The sequence below is a fragment of the Carassius carassius genome, chromosome 46 (assembly GCF_963082965.1).
Source record: "Carassius carassius chromosome 46, fCarCar2.1, whole genome shotgun sequence".
In the NCBI taxonomy this organism is placed as follows: Eukaryota; Metazoa; Chordata; class Actinopteri; order Cypriniformes; family Cyprinidae; genus Carassius; species Carassius carassius.
Genome location: NC_081800.1, coordinates 17,078,912 through 17,098,116, shown reverse-complemented (window position 1 = coordinate 17,098,116; position 19,205 = coordinate 17,078,912). Strand labels below are relative to the sequence as shown.

At 39.1% G+C, this 19,205-nt stretch overlaps 1 protein-coding gene across 5 annotated transcripts in view; it reads left to right on the top strand.

The window, feature by feature from the left end:
* The window catches only part of LOC132129356 (sodium channel protein type 8 subunit alpha-like), a 54,521-nt gene that overhangs the window by 20,646 nt on the left and 14,670 nt on the right, over positions 1-19,205 (top strand). For 3 of the 5 annotated variants that reach the window (XM_059540915.1, XM_059540916.1, XM_059540917.1), the window contains exons 7-20: positions 458-679; positions 1,152-1,215; positions 1,401-1,542; positions 3,527-3,733; positions 3,950-4,237; positions 4,817-5,119; positions 6,779-6,914; positions 7,020-7,258; positions 8,418-8,591; positions 12,753-13,109; positions 14,202-14,672; positions 15,232-15,349; positions 15,453-15,607; positions 18,536-18,709. In XM_059540915.1, the coding sequence (XP_059396898.1) occupies positions 458-679; positions 1,152-1,215; positions 1,401-1,542; positions 3,527-3,733; positions 3,950-4,237; positions 4,817-5,119; positions 6,779-6,914; positions 7,020-7,258; positions 8,418-8,591; positions 12,753-13,109; positions 14,202-14,672; positions 15,232-15,349; positions 15,453-15,607; positions 18,536-18,709 (3,050 nt within the window). The remainder of the gene's footprint in view (positions 1-457; positions 680-1,151; positions 1,216-1,400; positions 1,543-3,526; positions 3,734-3,949; positions 4,238-4,816; positions 5,120-6,778; positions 6,915-7,019; positions 7,259-8,417; positions 8,592-12,752; positions 13,110-14,201; positions 14,673-15,231; positions 15,350-15,452; positions 15,608-18,535; positions 18,710-19,205) is intronic. The other 2 variants (XM_059540918.1, XM_059540919.1) reach the window with 1 other exon arrangement.

Below are 19,205 nucleotides of genomic sequence, written 5' to 3'. Positions count from 1 at the left end.
CAAAACTCGTTAGGCCCAAAAAACATGTCAAGCATCATGTTCATGTTGCCATCTCTCTAAATTGGCTAGATTCTACCAAGTAAAAGATGATTTTTGAGTTTTAGTGGATACTTTGCCTACAATATCAACAACTAAAGATAAAGGGAAAATGTTCTCTCCCTCTTTTAAAAAGTAACATATTTAATATATAAATAACATTTACATTTGCATTTCATACCTGCACACCACCAGTTGAAAACCAAAGATCTACATATGTATACAAAATGTTTATTTTATTTTTGATCAACATAGCCTCACATCTAAAAAAAGTGAAATCCTCACATCATGCCTTGAGACTCCTTTTATACACTTCTGGCACTTGAACACACATGCAACTGTCTGCTCCTTTTGTGTGTGTGTGTGTGTGTGTGTGTGCATATTTTGGCGTGAATGTGTGTGCATATTCAATATCTCAAAGGTCTGAAGACCATTGTTGGCGCTTTGATCCAGTCGGTGAAGAAGCTGTCAGATGTGATGATCCTCACCGTTTTCTGCCTCAGTGTCTTTGCCCTCATTGGTCTGCAGCTCTTCATGGGAAATCTGCGGCACAAGTGTGTCATCTGGCCCATCAACATGACAGAAAAATACCAGGCCAATGGCACCCATGCATTCAACTGGGATGAGTACATCATGAATGATAGTGAGCTTTTATTTAGTTGTCTCACAAATTACAAAAATAGTTAGGGATGCACAATATATTTGTTTGCATTGTTTTTGCTGCCATGTAACACTCATTTTAGTTAATCTTGAATAAAAACAAAGAATTAACTTCATATCATATTTAATAACCAATATAATAACTACATGTATATTTCTAATTACTTTATATTTCATATTTAATAATTAATCATTTAATAACTTTTTTTATTATTACTGCATTTTTTTTATACATGTACATTATAATGTTGTGAATCCCATATTCACTTGTAACATTTAAATTATTGAGTTTAATTTTTAGTGTTTTATTTAAAATGTATACATTTTTGTATGTAATTATAATATTGGATGATATAATAATTATCAGTTATCTGCTTATCAGTATTGGCCATGATTTGAATGGCTTGAAAAGTACAAAAAAGTCTAGTTAACATTCTGTCTCTTTTTGTCATCAGCCAATTTCTACTTCCTGCCGGACCAGCTTGATGCTCTTCTATGTGGAAACAGCTCTGATTCAGGGTGAGTGTCTTCTTCTTCACATCATAATTCCAAAACTATAAATTATATAACATAGACATTTAGAAAATATATACTACACGTACTCACTGAGATCTCACTAAGATTCTTCTCTGACAAACATTGTATGCTAATCCATAGACTGGTGCCAAGTCATTATTGGGTTGTGTGCTCTTTTCCCCTCTCAGTCGCTGTCCTGAAGGCTACACATGCATGAAGGCTGGTCGCAATCCAAACTATGGGTACACCAGCTTTGACAGTTTTGGCTGGGCTTTCCTGGCTCTATTCCGCCTCATGACGCAGGACTTTTGGGAGAACTTGTACATGCTGGTAAGGGCGAGGTCTTCTTTCCTCTTTCATCACTTTCAGTCCCAATTAAAGATTTTTTTTCTCCATAATCTGAAATTTGCTACTGAGCAAATAAGTCATTTTTGTGTATGTAAATAAAATGAAAATGGCTAAATTATACTGATCCTTTGCACAATTAAATAGTTGCATTTAATTATTTGCATTTGGCATGCAAATTAAACAAACTCACTGCTTGAGGTACCCCCCTCATGAATTTTATACTTAATACTACATTTATAAAGAAAAGAAAAGGATATGTAATTACCAGTTATTTTGTCGCAATTGGTTGCAGTTTCATAAGTTTAATATGCTTCGTTAACTGTAACTTTAATGCATGCACAAAGAAGTGTTTAGGATGAGGCACAATATTTATGCGGCTGCAAACAATTATCGTTCTGCAGGATGCACACAAACACACTAAACCCTTTGGGATCAGAAGCAGTAATGGACAGCAAGAAGACTTAATAGTAGAACACTAAATATAACCTGAGCCCTAGCTGAATCTGTTCTCTTACATGTAGGTACAAGCATAGGCATCTAGAATCCCTATCTTTTATCTCAGCACTCCTAAAATCTGTGATTTACTTTTCCTGTCCCGGCTGCAGTGAAGTATCATACTATTTAATTCAAAATCCTCTTTTTACTGATTAAAACTTTTTGAAGCTTGTTACATTACAAATTGCCCTTTCATTTAGTCAGAAAGAGCCTTAGGTGCATAGAGGTTATGTAGGCATAAATCAGCATTAATTGAAAAGAACACATGTATGAATGTATGTGAAGTCAAGTCACCTTTATTTATGTAGCACTTTATACAATACTGATTGTGTCAAAGCAGCTTTACATTGTCAAACAGGAAAATAGTTTGTCAATAATTCAAGAAGTCCATAAAAAAAGAAGAAGAAAAAAGTCATTTTTCCAGCTAAAGTCAGTTCATTGATGAATCACTGATGTCATCATCCAGTTCAGCTCTCTTCCAATAGTGTCTGTAGCGCTTCCAATCAGTCAAGGATCCCCAACTAAGCAAGCCCAATGGAGAAAAAACATTGGGAGAAACCAGTCTCAGTCGGGGTGGTAGTTTTCCTCTGGCCAGATCAAACCAGCACAGCGTGGTTTAATTCCAGCCTGCAACACAGGATATCTATCCCAATTAAGTAATCTTGTCTGGTGGCATGTGGTCTTGTGCCATTGGTCTTCAAGGTGATAAGGTCTTCACAGGGGATCTGTCTCTGGGGCTCATCTAGTTTACATGGTCTCCCCTGACATTCAGTGCAGGAGAGGTCGTCTCTAGGTGCTGATCCACCATCTGGACTGGATACGGACTGGATCTGGTTGCTACGGTGACCTCGGAATAATGAAAGAGTCTAATATCATCGTAAATGCCATTCTTCTTGCGATGTAGAGAGTACATCGGATGTTATGGGAAGTGTTTCCCTGTTCCGGTTGACCTAATTAATGCAGCCTAACAATCTTCTAATGGATTTGAATTATATAAATTTGATTGTGTGTTAAGTGTATGCAAGATGGAAGAGATGGATCTTTAATCTAGATTTAACCTGACAGTGTGTGTCTTCCTCCCGAACAACGCTAGATTGTTCCAGAGTTTGGACACTAAATAGAAAAAATATCTCCCGACCACAGTTGATTTTCAAATGGCAATAGTTTTGAGACTGCAGCGGACATGAAGGACTATAATGCCATATGAGATCGCATTACAAAGCATTCATATGTATTGTATATTTTAAGTTTTTGCACAAGTAGGTCAAATTGAAGCAACTGAGGCTGAGAATAGTGAATTGAAATGTGTATGTTGTGAAGTAGTATGGATAAAATCCCTGAAAATTCTGTTCATGTGTTTTTAGAAATTTTTCTGTCTGTGTGTGTGGAAAACAAACCGTTTTCTATAGTGATGTATGAATGCTCTGCAATTTAAGATGCTTCTGATCTGTCCCCTGTCTGTCATCCACAGACCCTGAGAGCAGCGGGGAAAACATACATGATTTTCTTTGTGCTGGTTATCTTTGTTGGCTCATTCTACCTTGTGAATCTGATCCTGGCTGTGGTGGCCATGGCATATGAGGAACAGAACCAGGCCACTATGGAAGAAGCGGAGCGAAAGGAGTCAGAGTTTAAAGCCATGCTGGAACAGTTAAAGAAACATCAGGAGGAGGTGCAGGTAAGGCAATGTTTTAATGGCGGTCATTTTTTTTTAAAATTTTAACTGTGTTATGGTGTATTTAATGTAATGATGCAATTTGGTGGTTGCTTTACCTTTAATTTTTCACTTCTAATTGTGGATTTTATATATTTCAAATTAGATTTTGTTACTATGATCAAAACTGAATCAGATTAATTTAGATGAATGAATGATCGATACATTTTGTGACTGCAGGCGAACGCCATGGCGACATCAGCGGGGACGGTTTCTGAGGATGTGGTGGAGGATGATGGTGATGGAGGTGGGAACTTGTCCTGCAGCTCATCTGAGATGTCTAAACTCAGCTCTAAGAGTGCTAAAGAACGACGCAACCGCAAGAAAAAGTGGCGGCAGAAAGAGCAGGAAAAGGAGAAAGGGGACAGTGAGAAGTTAGTCAAATCTGAATCGGATGATGGAAGCAGGAGGAGCAGATTCCGTTTCCCTGACAACCGCTTAGGACGTAGGAGTTCTATAATGAACCAGGTAAAGAATTACTTCAGATTTTTATATTTTTGTTTGTTTGTACAAAATAAGGTCTTTAAAACAACAAATGATCTGTGAAAGACAAATGCCATAGAAAAATATTCACACAACTGTTTTATTTATTTTAGAACTAATAACTTCTTATATATTAAATTTTTGTATCCTTGTCACCATAATTACAAATTATATATAGTTAATATGAAACATTACTCGAACAATTAATAATCAAATTAATGAAAATAAATACAGATATATAAATAAACTGTACCAGAAAAAACTGTTACAAGTTTGTAGTTAGTGATTAACTTAAAAATTAATAATAAAAATATTTGCTTGGTCATTTTATTTCTTAAAATGAATTTTTTGTACGGTTTTATATTTCTTTCATATACTGTTTCATATTTATTTTTAAGGTCTTTTAGGGAAAGAAAAAACAAAAAATACCCATTTTGTGTCCCTGTTGAATTTAAGAAGTAATTGAAAAAATTCCTAATGTCTGTGCCTAATTGACTGTCAAGAGCAGAGTGTGTGAAACCAAAGATGTCATCTTTTCAATCTGTCTGTCTTTCCTGCCTCCAGTCTCTGCTCAGCATCCCAGGCTCACCATTCCCTTCAAGACGCAACAGTAAGAGCAGCATCTTCAGCCGCTGTAAAGACGGAGGCTCAGAGAACGAGTTTGCAGATGATGAGCACAGCACGGTTGAGGAGTACGACGAAAGGCGCGATTCGTTCTTAAGCCCACGTCGCAGCAGCTACACTGGATACTATGGCAAGCGCAACAGCACTGTGGATTGCAATGGAGTGGTCTCCCTCATCGGGCCGGGGCCTGCCGGACGCCTACTGCCTGAGGTGATAATAGATAAGGCAGCCACTGACGACAGCGTAAGGAAGTCTAAGAGTAGATCAGTCTAGGCATGGGTATTATCCTGAACCTTGGCTCTCTCTCTGTTTGGCTCTTTTTCTCTTTCTGATGCATTTGTGAAATTGTTATTTTGACTTTACTCTAAAATTAGCTCTCTTTCAGTTGAGGACTGCTTTCAAAGCCTGTGTGATATGCTGCCCTCCTTTGAAATTAGTGAACAAGCTGCTAACTATATATAGTCCTCAGTATTTAAAGATTTATGAAACTGGGTTTTCATATACTACCATTCAAACGTTTAGGTTGGAAAGATTTTTTTCATGTTTATGTTAAGTCAGTAATATTGTGAAATATTAGAATATTTGTAATAATTGTTTTCTATTTTAATGTATTTCATGCAGTTTATTCCTGCAATGGCAAAACTGGATTTTCAGCAGCATTCAGTGTCACATGTGCTGATTTGGTGTACTACACTAAACATTTTTTATTATTATTATCAGCATTGAAAATGGTTGGGCTGCTTAATATCTTTATGGAAGCCATGATTATTATTATTATTATTATTATTATTATTATTATTATTTTTAATTCAGGATTCTTTGATGACTATAAGATCAGTTGAACAGCATTTATTTGAAACACAAATATTTTGTAGCATTATAAATGTTTTTAATTTTCCCTTTTGATCAATTTAATGCATTTTTGCTGTATAAAAGTATTAATTTCTTTAAAAAAAAATCTTACTGACCCCAACATTTTTAATGGTAATGTATGTCTTAGTAGTAGGCATTAGTATTCATTGCTCATTACACATTCACCCCACAAGCAATCTTTCTTCATTTTTTTCATATCAGTTTATTTATTTTTACATAAATGTCAACTTAATATCTTGACTTAATTAATTTGTAATTGTATTTATATTGAATTTGTGAATTAACCATGAAGTGATTCCACTTCCACCATCCAGACTTCAGTTCTCTTTTTATATTCTCTCTCTCTCTCTTTTTTTTGAACATTGTGGGTTTTATCATTGATCAGCATAATGTTTTGATCTGTAATTATAATGGAAGCATTGTAGTTAGCATGGTAGTCTGCTAGCTTAATGAATCCTGTAGAGGTCTGGTACAGCTTCAAATCTTCAGCATGAGGTTAATGGATCATGATACTTATTATTTTATTCTCTTGACTTCTTTGAATGAATGCATGCTGATGCATGCTGACTGGATCTCCTAAAATCTGGAGATGCAGGGGCTCCAGGTGAGAGGAGGAAGGGAGCAGAGAACAATGGTAGATTTATAATATGATAAACTTCAATAAGTTAACCAATTCATAGCTTTTCCAGCATTGGATATTTTATAAAACATAAACAAAAACATAGCTAGCTGTTTCAATTTGCCAAATGAGTGAACATTTTGAAAACATATAGCATGTTAATCACATGCTCATGTTAGGAATATGTATCGCACGAATGCTAGTGACAAATACCCATGAATCTCCACCCTACCTTCTCTTTTGTGAGAGCCCAGCATGTTTCCGCTTTAATGCATTCAAATGAAAATAACCAAGTTGGTTCACCTAACCAAGCTTTCTCTAACTAGCACTGCGATGCAGATATTTTTCCCCCCAGTCATGGGGTGCAATGTTGATAGTAATGTTTGACCTCAGTGTTGATTTCTTGACAGCCAACCACTGATCTTGAAATAAAGAAGAAGCTCTCAGGCTCTCTAATGGTTTCCATAGAGCAGCTTAACACATCATTTGGGCGCAAGGAGCGAGCCAACAGTGTCATGAGTGCATTAACAAACACATTGGTTGAGGGTATGTCCATATTTTGTAACCTAAGGAATGTATTTCTTCAAAAAAATAAAATAAAAAAGGAAATCTGTTACCATTTTTACCATACTTCTAATTCTTCACTTTTAGAATTGGAAGAGTCTCAGAGGAATTGTCCACCATGCTGGTACAAATTTGCCAACAAGTTTCTTATCTGGGACTGCGGCCCTGTTTGGATGAAGGTTAAGGAGATTGTGAACCTGATTGTGATGGACCCTTTTGTAGACTTGGCTATCACCATTTGTATTGTGCTGAATACTCTCTTCATGGCCATGGAGCATTACCCTATGACGGAGAATTTTGAGCATGTGCTGAGTGTTGGAAACCTGGTAAGAATTCTCCCTAGCCTCTCCAGAAAAACATTTTGAATTAAAATATAAAGAATTCTTTCATTGCTTGATGTAATGGTGCCCCTCTCCCACGGCTTATATTTTTGTAGTCTCTGCAGGGATGTTGTTGGAACACTCAAAGCCATTTTTATGCCTGGCGTAGAGACAGTGCTAAGCTACAGGCTGAGTGTGGTGGTAGAGAGCCAGCATAAATATTTCATGTAGCCTTATCGATGAGCCTCTCTAAAATGGTGGCGTTTTCACAGTTCTAGGATGTTGATGTTTAATGCTTGTAAAATTATAAACATTGCAGAGAAGAACAGATTATCTTTCCCACTTATGAACCAAATTGCTTTTTATATTATGTTGCCAAGTGATACAGAGACCATTAGGAGTCATAAATCCACTCTGTCAGTATAGTGTCATACACCAACCACAAATCTTGATTATCTAAGTCACATGACCTGCCTTATGTAGTTAATCATGTGCGTGCAATACTGAGGCCTCTCAATAAAATTTCAGCTTTGCTGACATGGTAATATGATAATGCAAGTATTCGAACTTCATTACACCTGTGAGCGCTCTGTTGTCATGGTAGCGGGGGTGTACTGGGACAGAGCAGGTCGTGGTGGTGCAGGTGGCAGCGTGACTCACGTTTGCTGGCTCTGCAGACACGCGGCAGACCTCCTGGAGTCAAGGCCACCTTGTACCCTCCCCCAGTTTACCCACCTGCAGGGTGATTAACTGCACCCTTCAGCTGTGACAGCAGGATGATCCGTTTAACACTTTGAACATCACAGAGTCTTGTGGCAAAGGAAAGGGCTGGTGTGTTATAGATAAAATGCAAGTCATAACTGCACTGCTTATGTGTCTTTTGTCAGTTGGTTGATATCGGATTGCTTTTATAAATTAGTCAGGCTTGTTAAATTGAGATTTTTTTTAGTGAACAAAGCCCACAATAAAGCAACATTACATAGTAGCTTATACAAAGGATAGAACCAATGACATATATCTACACGTACAAAGGAAAAAGAAATTATAACAAAAATATATAGATATATTTTTCTTGTAATGTTCTGGAGAGAAAAAAAAATTAAATAAGTCTGTCTCAAAGTGGTATGTTTGTCAGTATGTGTAACTTCTATTTCCTTTCTTCCAGGTGTTTACTGGTATCTTCACTGCCGAAATGTTTGCCAAACTGGTTGCAATGGACCCATACTACTATTTCCAGGAAGGCTGGAATATTTTTGATGGCTTTATCGTGAGCTTGAGTTTAATGGAGTTGGGGTTGGCCGATGTAGAAGGTCTTTCTGTGCTGAGATCATTCCGATTGGTAAACTTTTTATTGCTTTAGATCTTTGATGTGTGTGCATGTGCTATTGAATTGTTTAAGAAATTATGTGAATCAGGGAACAAATTCAGTGGTTAAAATTGCCATGAAATGGAAAATCACCCTGTTTTTACAATTGCGTCTTATTGTGAATGATTCATCACTGCATATGTTTTATTCATATGTATGTTTTTTTCAATCAACAACCGATCCCTGCCCTACGATTTTGTTTTTGAATAAGCCATTTCACTCGAATGTACAGAGTAAAATCACAATACAAAGTAAAATATTTTGCTTTTTCCATTACATTGCATTTACATTACATTTACATTTAATCATTTAGCAGACGCTTTTATCCAAAGCGACTTACAAATGAGAACAATAGAAGCAGTCAGGTCAACAAGAGAACAAAAACAGTATACAAGTGCCATGACAAGTCTCAGTTAGTCTAGTATAGAACGCATAGGTAGGTTTTTTTTTTTTATTATTATTAAAAGGCAAGAAAAGGAAAAGTGCTAGTGTTAGTTGGTTAAGTGCAGGCGAAAACGATGAGTCTTTAGCTGTTTCTTGAAAATGAGTAAAGACTCAGCTGTACGAATTGAGATTGGGAGGTCATTCCACCAGCTGGGCACAGTCCAGGAAAAGGTCCGTGAGAGTGATTTTGAACTTCTTTGGGATGGTACCACAAGGCGTCGATCATTTGCAGAGCGCAAACTTCTGGAGGGCACATAAGATTTAACCAATGAGTTTAGGTAAGTTGGTGCCGTGCCAGTGGTCGTCTTGTAGGCTAGCATCAGTACCTTGAATTTGATGCGAGCAGCTACTGTTAGCCAGTGTAACCTGATGAGGAGCGGAGTAACGTGAGCTTTTTTTGGCTCATTGAAGACAACCCTCGCTGCTGCATTCTGGATCAATTGCAGAGGCTTGACAGTACATGCAGGAAAGCCCGCCAGGAGAGCATTACAATAGTCCAGTCTGGAGAGAACAAGAGTTTGGACAAGAAGTTGGGTTGCTTGCTCTGACAGGAAGGGTCTAATCTTCCTAATGTTGTATAAGGCAAACCTGCAGGACCGGGTAGTTGTAGCAATGTGGTCTGTGAAGCTTAACTAATGATCCATCACAACTCCTAGGTTTCTAGCTGTCCTCGAAGGAGTAATGGTTGATGAGCCCAGCTGTATAGAGAAGTTGTGATGAAGTAATGGGTTAGCTGGAATCACCAGGAGTTCTGTCTTCGTAAGGTTAAGCTGAAGGTGATGGTCATTCATCCAGCTAGAGATATCACTCAGACAGGCTGAAATGCGAGCAGCTACCGTCGGGTCATCTGGTTGGAATGAGAGGTAGAGTTGGGTGTCATCAGCGTAGCAGTGATAAGAAAAGCCATGCTTCTGAATGACAGATCCTAATGATGTCATGTAGATTGAGAAGAGAAGTGGTCCAAGTACTGAGCCTTGAGGAACCCCAGTAGCAAGGTGGTGTGACTTTGAAACATCACCCCTCCAAGACACACTGAAGGATCTGTCAGAGAGGTAGGACTTAACCCACAGGAGTGCTGTTCCAGAGATGCCCATCTTTCTGAGGGTGGACAGGAGAATCTGGTGTTTAACAGTGTCAAAAGCAGCAGAAAGGTCCAGTAAGATGAGTACCGAGGATTTTGAAGCTGCTCTTGCTAGTCGCAGGGCTTCAGTAACCGAGAGCAGAGCAGTCTCAGTTGAGTGGCCACTTTTGAAGCCAGATTGGATGCTGTCCAGGAGGTTGTTCTGTACAAGGAACATAGAAAACTGGTTGAACACAGCTCGCTCAAGTGTCTTTGCAATGAATGGAAGAAGGGATACCGGTCTGTAGTTTTCAAGAAGCGCTGGATTTAGAGATGGTTTCTTGAGCAGTGGGCTTACCCGAGCCTGCTTGAATGCTGAGGGAAATGTTCCAGAGTGAAGAGAGGAGTTGATAACGTGAGTAAGCGAAGGTATGACTGAAGAAGAGATCGCTTGAAGGAGGTGAGTGGGGATCGGATCAAGTGGACAAGTAGTAGGATGATTGGACAGGAGAAGTTCGGAGACGTCCATCTCTGAGAGTGGGGAGAAGGAGGAGAAAGAGTGTGCGTCGGTCATTGTGAAGTTGTACTCAGTCTGCGGTGTGGAGAATTGGCCGCTGATGGATCTTGTCTTATTTGTGAAGAAAACTGCAAAGTCTTCCGCTGTAACGACAGTCGATGGAGGAGGTGGTGGCGGCGGATTAAGAAGAGAAGAGAAAGTCTTGAAGAGTGTCCGAGCATCACAACAGCTGTTAATTTTGTTGTGGTAGTAGGATGTTTTAGCCGTGAAGACATTTGCAGAGAAGGAAGAGAGGAGAGACTGATACACACTGAGGTCTGTAGAGTTTCTTGATTTCTGCCATTTCCTCTCTGCAGCCCTGAGTTTAAAGCGATGTTCACGGAGAACCTCAGACAGCCAGGGGGCAGATGGGGCAGTGCGTGCTGGTCTAGACAACAGTGGGCAAAAGTTGTCCAAGCAAGATGTTAAAGTGGAGCAAAGAGTGTCCGTAGCGCTGTTCGTGTCCAGAGCAGAGAATTGAGAGAGTGCAGGAAGCGAGGATGAAACCACAGAAGATAGGCGAGATGGAGAGAGTGAGCGTAGGTTCCGTCGAAAGGTGACCTGCGTTGGAGTGTGAGGCACTTCAGGAGTAAGTGCTAGGTTAGCAGTAATGAGGAAGTGGTCTGAGGTGTGCAGTGGAGCAACTGAAGAATTGTCCACAGAACAACAGCGCCTGTAGATGAGGTCCAGTTGGTTGCCTGATTTGTGAGTCGCTGTAGTAGACACTAGCTTGAGATCAAATGAGGCGAGCAGAGTTTTGAAGTCAGAGTTTTTTGGGGTTTATCTAGGTGGACGTTGAAGTCACCAAGCAGTACCAGAGGAGTACCATCTTCAGGAAAGTTTGATAGCAGCACATCCAACTCCTCCAAGAAGTTTCCCAATTGACCTGGGGGACGATAAATGACCAAGTGGATTTTAACAGGGTGGGTTACAGTAATGGCATGTGATTCAAATGAACCAGTACCTGTAGGTGATGGCTGAAGATCAAATTTCCATTCTTTTGATATAAGGAGACCTGTCCCTCCACCCCTCCCAGTGGTACGAGGAGTGTGGGAACAAGTGAAATTAGTGGAGAGGGCTGCAGGGGTGGCAGTATCTTCAGGTTTGATCCAAGTCTCTGTCAGTGGCATGAGGTTGAGACCGGAATGAGTAGCAAGAGAAGAAATGAAGTCTGCTTTGTTAACTGCAGACTGGCAGTTCCAGAGACCAACTGGAATAGAGAGCGTAGTAGTAGAGGTCAGAGGGACAGGCCGTAGGTTTGTCAGACAGGCCTTCCTGCGACGTCCATAGCGTGCTCTCCGAGTGTTAGTAGTGATAGTAGAGATCTGAAAGCACATAGTGACTACAAGTGTAAGATATTTGAGAACAAGGTATACAAAAAGTAACGAAAGAGGAGAAAAGCAATACTCAAGTGCCCTGTTGGTGTCCTTGCTCGGTGGAGTCGCGCAGGTAGAGTCGATTGTCTTTACACTCGTCCGTCTTCACACGAGGAGGGATCACACGAGGGCTGCCGCGACCGCTGCCGCGGTGAAACTTAGCGCTTTTGTATTAGCCTGATTACCTGTGATTGAAGTCAGCTGGCCACGCCTCACTATTTAGCAGATCGAAACCAGGCAGTCCTGGTTTCGATAGGCAAAATAGGCAAAAAATAGGCAAAAAACCTAGGCAAACGCAAAACCAAGCGCCACTTTCAGCACGTATTAACCAGGGTAAGACACACACAATTTAAACCAAAAACTTTCCTAGCAATGACGATCACACACTAGTCTGATGAGAAAACAAGGCAAAACACTCACAAGCTGCTGTCCTTCTCTGTAGCTCGACTGTTTCTTCTGCAACTTTAATACTTATTTAAACAAATTTTGAGTGCCATGCTCTTTGTGTTGTCAACTGCACTGTATGTCTGCATATACAGTATGTCATTTATGACATTTACATTATTTTTTCATCATTTGATTAATTTCTGCTAATTCAGTGAAATTTGTTTTCAATAGCACGCTTTCAAAGAATAATGTTGAATGTTCATGGTAGAGAATATTCATGTTTTAATTATATTTGTGCTCCCTTTTAACAGCTGAGAGTTTTTAAACTGGCTAAGTCATGGCCCACCCTAAACATGCTGATAAAGATCATCGGTAACTCAGTGGGAGCTTTAGGGAACCTGACCCTGGTGTTAGCCATCATCGTCTTCATCTTTGCTGTGGTGGGCATGCAGTTGTTTGGGAAGAGCTACAAGGACTGTGTGTGCAAGATCAATGCTGATTGTGTGCTGCCCCGCTGGCACATGAATGACTTCTTTCACTCATTCTTAATCGTGTTCCGGGTGTTATGTGGAGAGTGGATTGAGACCATGTGGGACTGTATGGAGGTGGCTGGACAGGGAATGTGTCTGATCGTCTTCATGATGGTCATGGTCATAGGGAACTTGGTGGTAAGTGTCCTTTAGATGCAGAAAATGTCATGAAATCTGAACTGAGTTGTACTGAAATTGTGATAAATTGACAAGATTTGTATACAAACCATTTTATATACACTGAACAAAATTATAATAGCAACACTTTTGTTTTTGCCCCCATTTTTCATGAGCTGAACTCAAAGATCTAAGACTTTTTTATGTACACAAAAGGCCGATTTCTCTCAAATATTGTTCACAAATCTGTCTAAATCTGTGTTAGTGAGCACTTCTCCTTTGCCGAGATAATCGTCACAGGTGTGGCATATCAAGATGCTGATTAGACAGCATGATTATTGCACAGGTGTGCCTTAGGCTGGCCAAAATAAAAGGCCATTCTAAAATGTGCAGCTTTACTGTATTGGGGGGTCTGGGGGGGTCCGAAAACCAGTCAGTATCTGGTGAGACCTACATTATAAATCAAATCAAAACACTTAAAGAAATATATATACATTTCAATATATTAAAAGGATAGTTAATCCAGAGAAGTCACCCAAAATTTTTTGATTAATTACTAACCTTCATGTATCAAACCCCATAAGACAACATAATTTCTATTGAAACCTTAGAGGTATCTATCCCCCTATTAAAAGTCCAGGTAACCAAAACTTAAAAGATCCAAAAAGGTTATAAAGCTGGGTTATATTAATCCATATGAATGAAGTCATGTTGAAGGGATAGTTCACCCATGACGGGTGTTTCTTCAGTAGAACACAAACAATGATTTTGAACTCAAACAACTGCTGTCTGTCAGTCTTATAATGGATGTGAATGGGAATCACGGCTTAAACATACAAAAAAACAACAACAACAAAAAAAACCCACACAAAACCAAATTAAACCCCTCAGCTCGTGAACTTAATGAACTAAAATGAACTTCTTAATTTGAGGTCTTTTGGGTTTGGGAACACATGAAGGTGAATAAATGATGACTTTATTTATTTATTTTTTTTAAAATGATGTGTCTGTATTCTTATGTAAATGTTGCATAAAATGTATCCAAAGGCAGCTGATTAGGTTTTGAACTGATTTTAATTTGAGTTTATATTACTTTTCTCTCACACTGTTCAGGTCTTGAATCTGTTCCTTGCCTTGCTGCTGAGCTCATTCAGTGCAGACAACTTGGCAGCTTCTGATGATGATGGTGAGATGAACAACCTGCAGATTTCAGTTATTCGCATTAAGAAGGGAATTGCCTGGGTAAAAGTCAAAGTTCGAGAACTGGTCAACATCATCCTCAGGAGGAAGGTCACAGATGAGGCCAAGCCGCTAGATGACATGTACGACCAGAAGCTGAACTGTATTGCCAATCACACAGGCGTAGACATCAGTCGTGACCTGGACTATCAGAAAAATGGCAATGGAACCACCAGTGGTATTGGCAGTAGTGTGGGCAAGTACATGATTGATGATGACCACATGTCCTTCATCCACAACCCCAACCTGACCATTTGCGTGCCCATCGCCGTGGGCGAGTCAGACTTTGAAAATCTCAACACAGAAGATTTCAGCAGCGAGTCTGAAGCTGAGGGCAGCAAAGAAGTGAGTATGCAAAAGAGCTGATGCTGTGTGATGCTTTTAGGCTTTGACCTAGTTGCTAGTGGGTGAAATGTAATTCCCTGTGGTTATTGATTTGGCCTTAGGAGTAAATACTCAGTGATATTAAACTGAAGTATTTGCACATTTTTGACCATGATGTTGATATATATGAAGTTAACTGCAGTATATTGTTTCAAAATGAAGTTCAGACGTTTGTAGGCCATTTAGAGCGCTGTATTGTGAAACATGAATACAGATGCTTGTCATTCCATTCTTACAGCTCTAGTGTGTTATAGCAAAGCAAAACAGAATTGCAAAAATAGTGATGAGGTTCAGACTGGTTTACAAACAGCTTTTCTTGTCTGCCATTGGTCTGGCAAACAAATAGTCTAGTGACTCCAGTCCCAAACTCACGCTATTTATTGTTTATTGTTTGAGCATCCTGAGTTTGTGGTTTAATAGTGCAGTCACAATTTTTGGATTCAACATTGTTTTTGCTTTGCTATTTAAATTTTTTTTAACATCAAGGAATGACACTTGTGACCTCTCACTTCTGAATTAGTTGGATGACATCAGCTCTTCAGAAGGCAGCACTATAGATATTAAACCAGAAGTAGAGGAAGCAGTGGTGGTGGAGGCAGTAGAGGAATATGTTGACCCTGAAGCTTGCTGGACTGAAGGTGAAATGGCTCATAAATTTATTTTTCTTTGCAGATTATTTTTTTTTATATAGAAACTGTAATGGATTGTGAGAACGGAAGTATAATGTGTACCATTTTGCAGGTTGTATTGCCCGCTACAAGTGTTGTGATGTACCCATCACGGAGGGCTGGGGTAAGAACTGGTGGTTCCTACGGAAAACCTGCTATCTCATTGTGGAGCACAACTGGTTTGAAACCCTCATCATCTTTATGATCCTCCTCAGTAGTGGAGCATTGGTGAGAATGTACACAAACATATTTCTTCTATGGACGTACACAAGTACTGTGTTCTACATTTAACTATTTGAGCAGGAAAAAAGCTACTTAAATATTGCATATTGATTTACTGTAGCTTACTGTATATACCGAACCATGACCCTAAAACCATGAACCGAACTGAAGCGTGAGCAATCTGAACCGTTACATCAGGGCCTAAAATTAACACTTGCCCAGCATCAAATGCGAGTAAAAATCGACTTTGGCGAGTACATGAAACTGTGTCACTCGCCAGATGAACGGTAACATTATACCTTCATCAGGGATGTGATTTTTCCATATAAATATGGATTGCCGTATTTTCCAACCTCTGTGTTACCATTTTTACAATATAAGATATATCTTTTAATGTGCTAAAATAAATATTTTTAATTATTAGTGCTGGGGGTATGAATTGTGGGCGCGGCTTGGGGCGTAGTCAGATTTTCCTTCTTTTTTGTCTCTTGCTGATCTCATGCCTGCTTCATTTACCTTAATTTAACATTTTACTTAATTCTATTCTATTCTAATTAATTCTACTTAATGTTGCAAGAATATAAATGTGTACAAATTTGAACAACACTCTGTACAGTTGACGGGTCAGTGTTGCTTCATCACAAAAATGGAAGCCTTTGTGATGTAAATATTCAAGAGGTAGAACACACTAAAGGACACGTGTTATTCATGCGCTATGAGGGACGTTTAAACATCTGAAGCCCCAGCCTGATAGCCACAAGAATCTCTAGTTCCTTCCTGTGCTTGAACGGACAAATTCACACAAAATTATGTCAAAGATGCCCGTCTCGGTGAGTGTCCTAGTAAAGTAGTTTGTTCTTAAGTGAACATGAACTGCTGAGAAAGACAATAGAAGCCATTACAATCAGAGATATTGTCTACACAGGATGTGGTGATGAGCGGCGTGGCATGACAAGTCCCCAAAAGTAAACTTATTCACCATTCTATTACTATTTATAGTCCAAGAACCGGCCAATTTGTCGCATCCAGGTTTGAAAACTTCAGGCTGCTGCATTGTAGATATGTTTTTTTTGTAGCTAGTAAAAAAAAATTCTGGCCGGTAAATTTCCTTAAGTCACCAGCCATGGGTATGTCTGGATAAAAGTTAGTTTTAGGCCCTGGTCACACCCCTAGTTTTAATATTAAAATATGCTTGTTTTTTTAAAATAAATAAATGAATAAATACATAAATAGTACAGTGGTGGCAACTTATTTTCATTATGTTTTGAATTCTGCCTGACCATTGCATTAATGTTCATGAGAGGTATATATAATGTGAGGTTCGAGCAGGCATTAGCCTCGTTTCCACTGTCGAGCTAAAAGCGGGTGTGCTAGTGCGTGCCAGTTGTGTTTCCACTGTCACTTCAGGGGCTTGATCGTGCCTCTTCAGGGCTTTCTCGGGGCCAACGGCCAGGGTTTTTTGGCCCAACTAAAACCTTGGGCCAAAGCGGGCCAGCTGGGGCTAGAGGAGGGGTTATGAACAAAGGCGGAGTTTCTCCGCATCTGGAGAGCGTCAGCGCCGTGGATCATTTCATAAAGATAACAGCTATAAAACCAGCATTAAAGACTTTTGAAAATAAGTTGAGCTCAAGACTCACTTTCAGTCAGCAGCGAGTGTTTGAAATAACGTGATCCGATGTGGATTCTAATCACCATAAAAGGCAGAAATATTTATAAGCGATGTGCACACTGTGCACACTAGGCATTAACATTACCACAGTAAACATTGTACTGTAAATGTGACCGTTTAAAGAAATCAAACATCAGCTTCTTATTCTCTATCACAATCGTATATTTATTTAGTAACTTATACAAGAGTTTAGCTCCACGTAGTCGATCATAAAAATATAATAAGATTTTTTTGTTCGGGAGCTTTTATAAAAATAGAGATATTATCATTCATTCTAAATGTGACGTATATAGGCTACTGCGGCTACAAATAAACAGAAACAGACACGACTGAATAAGGAGGCTATTTTCATAAGTGTTAAAAATGAATAAATAAAATAGAAATAAATTTATTTTTGTGTGATTAATTTTGAATCCTGATAAATTAATTCATTATGATCAATGTATCACTTATTCTATAGTAAAACAATGATGCTTTTGAATTTGAATATTTAACAAAGCATGCAAACAAACGGCCCCTTTTATCGTGTTCGTTTTGTGATCGCGCTAGTTCCAGTGACTTATTTCTTAGTTTTTTGATAACTTCTCTTTGTTGGTAAAATGATGAGGTTTCGTGACGTTGTTCGTGAGAGGCGTGTAAAGGGCGGGATTTAGTGAAGCGAACCGGAGCTTCAGGACCGACTGTGGAAACCCTGCGCTATTCTGGCCTCGGTGCTACTGGCCCGAGGCTATTAGCACTGCCCGGCCCGTTTTAAGCCCTGGCTCGCACTGGCCCAACAGTGGAAATGCGGCTATTGTCTCATTGTAGAGACCTGGCGCCAGAGCTGCACTGCTGGGTGATGTGATTAATGGACTGGACTATTCATCCAATTGGATCCATTTCTGTCACTGGAAATGTGTCTGTCTTTAGCACTGCTAATGTTTCAAAAAAAGGAATGTAACAGAATCAGGGATCTTGCCTTATACAATTGCTTTTTGAAACTCTGTTTTTGACTATGTTTGTAACTTAAGTATTGCACCAAAAGTAGTTTTCTGTTCAGTTGTTTTCCCAGATATTGTTGTGCAATAATATTACTACTAATAATACCACTATTATTATTATTAATTTTTTTTTATATTATTATTTTTATAATTAACATTTAAACTGAATTATCACAGCATACTCTTCTTTAGTTTTTTTCATTGAAATGAAATCCACTGAAAAAGGTATTGTCAGCAGCGGATAGTACTTGTTGTGTTGATGCAACCATATGTAATCTGCTGCAGGCTTTTGAGGATGTGTACATTGAACAGAGAAAGACAATCCGTATCATTCTGGAGTATGCTGACAAGGTTTTTACCTACATCTTCATATTGGAGATGTTATTGAAGTGGGTGGCCTACGGTTTTGTCAAGTACTTCACCAACGCCTGGTGCTGGCTGGACTTCTTCATTGTTGACGTAAGTCTACTAATTCATTTGTGCTATGTTTGTTGTCAGTTTTTATAAATGCCCTTGACGTACACATTTTGTTAATGGGTTCCATCCTGCCAAAAGCAATATCTGACTAGTGTTAAATGGTATCAAAACCTGAATCAGAACATATTTCCTTTCGAATATGAAGCTCTGGGGAGCAAGATTTTGGGCCAGTGAGGCATCAAGGCCTTTGTTTCCTGCTAGTAGAGGTAAATGAAGACTGTGATTGATGAGCTGTATGGTTCTCATATCAGTCAATAGATTTGAAACACGTCTGTAAAATTCTATGATAATTGTAATTCAAGCATTTTTGCACAGGAGAGCAGTTGAATTATCCTGGGCTAGGACAAAAACAGTAGAAGTGTCAGTAGCCAGACCAGAACAATAAATTCTCTGATGCTCAACATGGCAACAGAAAGTCCCGCCTTTCAGTTAAAAGATCCAACTGCCTTTTTGATAGTGTTAGATTAATCTAGAACAA